At 31.2% G+C, this 9808-nt stretch overlaps 1 protein-coding gene across 1 annotated transcript; it reads left to right on the forward strand.

The window, feature by feature from the left end:
• Positions 1–707: 707 nt before the first annotated feature.
• LOC143074253 (uncharacterized) lies at positions 708–7960 on the forward strand. The gene is made up of 4 exons (XM_076249798.1): positions 708–1038; positions 4848–4974; positions 5865–5986; positions 6376–7960. Exons 1-4 carry the CDS (start codon positions 886–888, stop codon positions 7654–7656), a joined length of 1683 nt encoding a protein of 560 aa, XP_076105913.1. The 5' UTR covers positions 708–885; the 3' UTR covers positions 7657–7960.
• Positions 7961–9808: the final 1848 nt, after the last annotated feature.

Consider the following 9808-nt stretch of genomic DNA (forward strand, 5'->3'; position numbering starts at 1 on the left):
ATATTTGAACAAGCAACATAAAGAAAGAAAAAACATACTATACTGTTTCTCGTTTAACATGGATCCAGGAGAAACTTTTCCTGAACTTGTGGTAGCATATATATGAGATGGCAGAGAACTGAACATATAATACACTGACATGACTTTAACATGTCATTAGCAAGAGATAACATAACATAGCATAACATAACATATCATGACATGACATAACACAACATAACACATCATAACAAAACCAAAACACAGCATAACACATCATAACAAAACATAACACAACATAACATGATATGACACATCATAACATGACATGACACAACATACCACATCAAAACACAACATAACACAGCATAAAATAACACAACATCACACATCTTCACAAAACATGACAAAACATAACATAGCATAACATGCCATAACACAACACACCATAACAAAACATAACATCACACATCATAAGATAACAGAACACATCATAATATAACATAACACATCATAACATAACATAACATAACATAACATAACATAACATAACATAACATAACATAACATAACATAACATAACATAACATTACATAACATAACATAACATAACATAACATAACATAACATAACATAACATAACATAACATAACATAACATAACATTACATAACATAACATAACATAACATAACATAACATAACAATTCTTTCAATATTCTCCCTTCCAAAGATTCGTATAGTGATACTTTGAAAAATGCTTGCTTCAACATTTTAAGGATTATGAAGTTTGTTTTTGTCACATGTGTGTGTTTGTCTTTTGGTTTTGGATACCAAGTTTTCAAAACGAAGTCGGGATCATAAACTGGGTTTTAGTTAAAATCTTGAGGCGCTAAATATAAACAATAATGGAGACCGGTGAAACGCCGAAAGTGTTTGACCGCAATTTATGCCCAATATCCTGCTGTTTAAAGAATATTTCACTCTCAGGCAATAGGATAAGATACTTAAATGTGTCCAAATTGATGTGTGCAGATCTTTCCTCCAGTTTAGATATGAAGGTATAACAATAAAACAAAAGTCAGAAAAAATAAAATATAAAAAGAAATATTTCAGCTCCCGTCATTACAATCAAGACGCCAACAACAACGACTGATCTTCTTTTTCAAAGTGGTTGAGGGGAAGATACCAGCGCTTCCTCCCGACGATTTAATCCAATTTCATAGACCAAAGAGACAAATCAAAGCAACATCATATAATAACTTTGTAACAAAAAACATTATAGACCACCAAGTCCGTAACAACAAACGTGCGGTCATAGTTCCACCTGGAGACTACCTATTTGTGATAACAGACGAATATTCTAGATATCCTGTAGTTGAGATAATAAGATCCACATCAGGTCACACTGTCATACCAGTGTTGGACAAAGTCCTAGCGGCATATGGGATTCCAAAAATACTAAAGACCGACAATGGAAGTCCGTTTAATTCATATGAATTTAGAGAATATGCTGCCAGCATAGGATTTTCACACAGGAGAATCACGCCAAGATGGCCACGGGCTAATGCTCAAGCAGAATCGTTTAACAAACCCATGATGAAAAACATAAAAGCAGCAGAGGTAGAGAGGAAAAGTTGGAAACAATCAATGTATAGATTTTTACGGCAATACCGCAATACTCCACATAGTTCAACAGGAGTAAATCCTTTCAAATTGCTGTTCGGAAGGGAAACAAACACAAAATTACCGAGCATACCAAAAGAAAAACGACCAGAACTAGATGAATATGCACGCCAAAACGATGAAAACGCAAAGACACGAATGAAACATTTAGCTGATCTGAAAAATAAAGCTAAGTCAAATGACATTGAAGAAGGAGACACTGTGTTAATTAGAAATGAAGTTAAGAAGAACAAATTAACACCGATATTTGATCCAAGACCTCAAACCGTCATCAAGAAAAAAGGAACCATGATAACTGTTTCGGACAGCGAAAAGCAAACAACACGCAATGCTTCATTCTTCAAAAGTACAAAACACAGTGCCAAATTCTCCGATCAATTGGATGAAGAAGAAGGACTTGATATTGAAATTCATCCAAAGGAGGAAAACAAAATAAAATCTCCAATTCAAAGTCGTCCAACACGTATCCGAAAACCACCATCATATCTTGAAGATTATGTAAAGTGAGGGGCATAATAATCCCCTAAATATGCATTCAAACAGGATACTGTGATGGGGCATAATAATCCCCTTTTTAAAAGTGCATAATAGTTATTGTTCATTATAGAAATTTAGTATTAGTTATTCAGAAATAGATTTGCAATGTGTGATGACCAAAACCTGATGAACATTTCAGATGAGATCTACAGAAAAACTTTCAGATAAACAATACAAACTTGAACATTTGATTGCTTAACTTTTATATTGACATTTAATTATTTCAGTAATTACAAATACAACATTAATAGACAATCAATAATATAAATCCGTCCGATATTTATATTTGTTTATATGATCATAATACTCATTGTTTCATTTGCATAATATAGAAGTTCTCATCCATACATTTTATTTAATCATTCTTTTTTGTGAAAAAGGTATATGTCAATCATTTTTCTATTTTTATTTTGTTAAATGATAATCTAGTCATAGAAAAGATTTTCTAGTCATTTTAGAATCTAATCTTTATTTTTAAATTTTATAATTCTCTTTTGAAATTTATCTTATTATAGATTCATAAATTCAACAAAGGGAGGAATGTAATATCCTACTTTATCATTGTAAGAATTGAGTTATCTCTCTTGGGACACAGACCTATGTAGTTGTACTACATATCTGTTCCGTATCTGTTTTGTATAATACTATGATTATGCTACTTCCTTATTAAATCCATGTGCAAGTCCATTGTCTTTGTCTGAACGCCTAAACCTATAAACTACCAGAATATCACAACTAGTAAGACAGAACAGTACAAGAACTCTATTTTTGTGCGCACTGCAATAAACTGGAACCATCTGGAGGACTCAGTAGTGTGCGCCACTACTACCGAGGAGTTTAAATCAGCACTCCTCAGCAAGCGCGACTAATTGTGCGCAGACCAACCCGTCACATAATAGCCGAAAGGAATCTGTGACGTACCCATCCTAATTACAGAAGTGGGAAATACAGATACAGATACAGATTTCAGTCCATTAGTGAGCTCCATTAGTTGAGGGTAGTAATGGAGATGCCTACATAACGAAAAATAGTAAAAATTCTTCTCAAATGACGTGAATGGGAATTTTTGGTTCACATGTATGTATGAGTGTGAACATAGATCTCTCTGTTTATGGAGCACCCCTCGAGAGCTGCGTGGGTACAGTAGAATCTGTGTACACTCCCTATCATGATTAATGGAGATGTGTCACAGCTCGTCCCACATCTAGTCCAAACAATTATTTAATTTAATTATTTATTTATTTAAAGAGGATTGCCAACAGCCAGAGGTCTCCTCACAATTATGATGTGCTGTTTCAATATATATGTCCAATATATGGGCATAATGTCTGTGCATCCATTCGTCTGTCCTTCCGTCTGTCTTGCTTCAGGTTAAAGTTTTTGGTGGAGGTAGTTTTTGATGAAGTTCAATGAAGTTAACGTCCTATCAACTTGAGTTTTTACCCCATTTTCATGGTCTCATAACATACAAAATTATACTGCGGATTGGGCATCTGTATATTATCAGTCAGGGATATACCTCTATAAGCATGATAGGGTTATTACAGGAAGATAACATACATTTGTTATTGAGGACTGAAAAATTAAAGAACTATGATAATTATATACATATGTTACATGTTTCAAAGGGACAATATACATCATAAGTTTAGTTAAAATGTATACAAGTTGTATTGATATTACTATTGTCTTTATGTATACTTAACTATTGAAAGATGTAACAGTTCATAGTATTCCAATTTTGAATAGTACACCTATATGGTATTACAGAAAAAATATGCCTGTAATAGCTAAAGGGTGTTATCACAGCTTCTCTATATCACTTCAAAGCAATTGCTCAGACATAAATCATGCTTAATTCTCAGTAATTCCCAAGTGTCTTATATAATGAGTTACATTCCTTTAATAACTAAGCCTTGTTATCACAGCTAAGTTTATTCCTTAATAGCCTTGTCTCATTGATTTACCATGGTTAATCAAAAATGTATTAATTCAATTTAAAAATTAATTATCAAGCCTATGCATTTAGTTTCTGGCGAAGTCTCAAGAGTTCCCTAGAGTCCACTATAGATTAAATAATTTTACAAATAACAAACATATGTTATTACAGATTTAGAAAATTTAAGAAACAGTTTCTGTAATAACACACACAAGTTATTTTCTGTAATAACCCTATAGAGTTATATCTCTGACTGATTATAGACACTTTCTTGTTTTGCTTAGGCATCAAAGAAAAAAAGTATAATAGGTATAGGAAGATGTGGTATGAGTGCCAATGAGACAACTCTCCATCCAAATAACAATTAATAAAAGTAAACCATTATAGGTCAAGGAACAGCCTTGGCTCACACTGAACAGCAAGCTATAAAGGGCCACAAAATAAAACCATTCAAACAGGAAAACCAATGGTCTAATCTATATACAAAAGAAAAGAAAAAAAAAGCCAGTTCAAAAAGATTTTCTTGGATGCTATTGGTCTATCTCATTCCGTGAAATATATTGTGACAGATTTCCTTTATTTATTCTGTGATAATTATAGTATTTTGAATTCATGTTTTTCTGTGTTGTAGTCTGGTGGATTTCCATTATTCCTTGAAAAAAGACGTGTTTGCCAGATGTAACTTGACATGTTTTTTCTGTTTTGTAGTCTGGTGGGTTTCCATTATTCCTTGGTAAAGACGTGTTTGCCAGTTGTAACTTAACACAGAATAATGTACAAAGAATCCATGCCCGATACAGTAAAGAAGGACTAGCTACCAAAATTACTTTTGATGGTAAACAATCATTTAGTTTTGTTTTTTTTATTATTCAAAAGAACCAAACTATTTTAATGATTTTAGTGTGCACTTGATGCATGAAAACTTTGTTTGTTCATTGAACCATGAATACTTTGTTTGTTCATTGAACCATGAATACTTTGTTTGTTCATTGAACCATGAATCAGCTAGATCTTAATTAACATGATTAAAAAGAAAAATATTGGTCAAATCTATTTTTTAGTGATCCTTTTATTTTCCATCCTTTGACTTGGTTATTTTATATTATTATTATTACATTGGTTGCAATGAATAACATTGATTTCTCTAATTTTTGTGCTATTTTCACATTGCCGGACTGGTGTGAGAAACTAAGACTAGTGAAAAATCTGTTCTCTGCAAGGCCTAAAATAAAATATTGTTTGTTTCCCCAATCCCAACCGACCCTGCTAAAATGGTCCAACTCATTATCATAAAATTTTATTGTTAAAACTTAAGTCAAATATTATTTTATTCATTTCTGATTTTCAGGCTTACCGGATCATCCTGTAATATTCAGTCTATTTGGAAAAAAATAAAATGATTTACCTACCTACCTACCCACACCTAGCTTGGCAGGGTCGGGATTGGGGAAACAAAACAAAATATGAATTTAGGCCCAAATGATTGTTTGAAATTTAATTGTTAAGTTAAATTTTCTTGTTTTTTTCTGAATTTTCTTACAGTGACGTCATGAAAAACGGTGACCATCAAAAGTACACAACTTTCCTCAAATCTTTAAAAAGGAAGGATAAAAATCATTAGAGAAACAGATTCCACCACTGTTTCTTGTGTATTAAGATATTTCTTTTATCATATAAATAAACATTAAAAAGTACTTTGATTGTAAAATATTCATTATTCTATAGATTTCAGAATCAATGGAATGACACAAAACAAGGTTTGGTTTTACAGCATCCAAGGTCTGTTCCACGTCATTTTCTATTACTTCAAGAAAGATGTCCAGAAAGATTGCCTGAAGATTCTATCAGTAAGTACTAGACATAGAAAATTTTCCCATTGATGAAATCCTTCAAATTAATATGCTGCTTAGAAATTCTACTTTGCTTCAAAATGATACATTGAAAAGGACCATTTAGAAAGTTTAATTTAGTTTTGAATTGTCAATAACAAAATAAATAATAGAACTAGAAATTTAAGCTTGGCAACATAATTATAAAATTTCTGTGATGAAGAAGAACAGGTATTGCTCCCTTCTCAAGATTGTTTTTAAATATGAACCAGATGGTCATTATTTCTGTAAATAGAAATAATTTCAAAGAAAGTAACAAATTTAAGATTATATGCCTAAAAAAAGATCTTTGTTTTATTTCCTAGTACATTTGAATACCGAGGTGTACAAAATATTTTATTTTGTAGGACATTTGGTTACAACACAGTGATGATTCTATATTGTCAGAGGCAATAACATTGAGGTTGGACGAGGAATCAGCCAGAATTAACTTATCATCTCTAGGACCAGCATGGAGAGATATAGAGTTAGTAAATAAACAGTCCTCAGATCGGAATAAACATTGTTCATCAAATACACATTTAAATCATAAATCCTTAAGTCAGCATAGCAGTGGAAATAAAGTTGTATCACAAATACATCTGAATTCCAAGAGTGTCCAAGTCCTACCAGAGCGTGAATATTTAAATGAAAGAAAACATCCCTCAATCAAAAAGAAAGAGATTTATTTAAATATGTCAACACAAACTGACAACCTGAATTCAAACATGTCAACACAGACCGAAGAGTTTTATACAGGCACTGTAGATAGAAAAGAAGACAATGTGAGGCAAACTAACAATACAGCAGTACAAACAGATGAAATATTTGTAATTTTAGAAAATGATAGCAACTATAACATAAACGAAGAAAATATCTCAAAGCATCCTCATGTTATCACAAATAATAGAGAACAAAAAATTAGAATGGAAATGAAAAAAACTAAAAATCACTGTGAGCAGACTCATGAATTAGTAAATGGCCACAAACAATCAGAAAATAAACCTCCTGCTGTGAAATGTCCGTATTGTGTTTATTTAAATCAGGAAAATAGAAGACTGCATCCTGATTTAACAAATTGTTTAATTAAATTAAATCAGTTTCTTATGTTTATGTATTCCGAGACAGATGAAGACTTTTTAACATTATTCTGTGATGTAATCTGTGTGTTTCTTGATCATTATCCAAACATTATTTTACCCTTTACTTTCTCGACAGAATTATTAGAGGAGTTCAGAGGTTGTCACTCAGATATAAGTAAAAATGAAATTCATGATAAATTTTTAAATTTTATTTGTAAATATGTTGGAAAAGAATTAAATAAGTTTGATGCTCAGATTTCTGATAAGGTTGTAATGTTTAAAGAGAATCATATTAAGTGTATTGATAACTTGCCTCCACCCGAAGAAATCATTGATGATATATTCCCATTGTGTATGAAAGAACTTATTTATCACTGGATGAATTCACAGAAAGAATTTGACAATCTTGATATGTATACACCACAGCAAAAACGTTTAAGAGCTTCTTCCTCAGGGAATACACCAGATTTTCAAATAATACAATTAATTTTGGAGTTTGTTAATAATGCCTTAATATCTGGTGTTGCACATGTTGTTTATTCCAGAATAAGAGCAGTTACATACTAATGAATTGCACGATCAACTTAGACAATCATAGATATTAAATAAATATTGCATAATCTGACATGGATGAAGTTTTGTGATATATTTTTTGTTGAAAGATCAAGAAAGAGAGAAAGATTTTACATTGTCTATGTATATGGGTTATGCTAACTTTTACGTTGTTTGGTCTAAGGTGGAAAGTTGTCTCATTGGCAATCATACCACCAGAGACATATCATACAAGTCTCTGATACCACATCCTATAATTTTTACGTCTGAAAACCTTTATTACCACTACCTTGAAGAGTTAACAATTATTTAAATCAATGAACTTGAAACATGCATAGATTTAAGCTTTAAGCTAACAAAAATGACTCCTTGTCTAAAAAAAACAGAGTTCAAAGTAAAGTGTTTATATATATTTGGAAAACTATATCAATTAGAGAAAATTGACAAAGTAAATAATTGTTAACACATCAACTATGGGTAAAAACTTAAAAGTGTAAATTGCAAAAATTATCAGCATCATCCTACCTGTAACTAACTTTCCACCCTGAATATATGAGAACAATCTAATTACTTGTTTTAGAGATATTGCCCCGGAATATCAGTATTGATTTGTATTTTAAGCAGTTGTTGGATGTTATTTGTGAAAATTATATAAGCTAGATTGTAAGTACATGTAAAAAATATCATCCTGACCATCTATTCACCCTTAAAAGTGAAGCAGAAATTCAGTCAATATGTTTTAAAAGTAGTTATTGACACTAAAATATCAATTTTTGTTGTGTAATTTCTAGAAGCTACATAGTTAAAAGTATAAACTCAAAATTACCAGCATGATAAAATCTATCTGCTGAGAAGTTTAACAGCCATTTTTGGGTTATTGCCCCTGAAATGATGATTTATATATTTTATATTAAGTTTTGATTGTTATATAATATATATATAGATATATTGGAGCTTAGTATTACAAATATGTAAAATGCAAAAAATTATTATAAACACAAAAGCAACTATTTATTCGTTCATTGTGTATTAATTTGTGTTACTACGTTTTTGGATTGAGTTTAGCCATTTCAATTGATATTTTATAGTGTGTCTTTCTATGTTGTGATGTTATACTATTGTTTCAGGAAAGGGAGAAGGTTTGGCACCTTTAAAATGTTTAATCCCGCTGTCCTAAGTCAGGAATCTGGTTAAGTTTTTGAAATTTTAATAACTTTCTTAAACTATACTGGATTTCTACCAAACTTGGACAGAAGCTTGTTTATGATCTTAAGATAGTTTCTAAAATGAAATTTTGTAAGATTTTGAACCTGTTTATCGGTATTTTACTTATAAATTGACTTAGTTTTTCTTCTAGTTAACATTACATACAGTCTGCAGTTAAATTTTATAATTATTTTTATACTACGGCAAAAATTGAAAAGTTTTCGTTGTCTATTGATATCACGTTTGTGTAGTCGTTGTCTGTAGCGTCCGAATACTTTTTGTTTTCGCACTCTAACTTTAGTTTAAGTCAATAGAAAACTATGAAATTTGAACACAAGGTTTATGACCTCAAAAGGAAGGTTGGGATTGATTGTGGGAGTTTTAATCCCAACAGTTCAGGAATTAGGGGCCAAAAAGGGCCCAATTTGGCATTTTCTTGGTTTTCGCACTATAACTTAAGTTTAAATAAATAGAAATCTTTGAAAATTTGACACAAGGTTTATTGTTTGATTTCATTAAAAATTAAATAATTGGGTTCTTTGATATGCCAAATCTAACAGTGTATGTTGATTCTTAATTTTTGGTCCCGTTTTCGAATTGGTCTACATTAAGGTCCAAAGGGTCTAAAATAAAATTAGTTTGATTATAACAAAAATTGAATCGTTGGGGTTCTTTGATATGCTGAATCTAAAAATGTACTTTGATTTTTGGATATTGGCCCAGTTTTCAAGTTGGTCCAAAAGCGGGGTCCAAAATTAAACTTTGTTTGATTTCATCAAAAATTGAATAATTGGGGTTCTTTGATATGCTGAATCTAACTGTGTATGTAGATTCTTAATTTTTGGTCCCTTTTCAAATTGGTCTACATTAAGGTCCAAAGGGTCCAAAATTAAACTAAGTTTGATTTTAACAAAAATTGAATCCTTGGGGTTCTTTGATATGCTGAATCTAAAAATGTAGT

Source organism: Mytilus galloprovincialis, chromosome 5 (genome assembly GCF_965363235.1).
Source record: "Mytilus galloprovincialis chromosome 5, xbMytGall1.hap1.1, whole genome shotgun sequence".
NCBI lineage: Eukaryota > Metazoa > Mollusca > Bivalvia > Mytilida > Mytilidae > Mytilus > Mytilus galloprovincialis.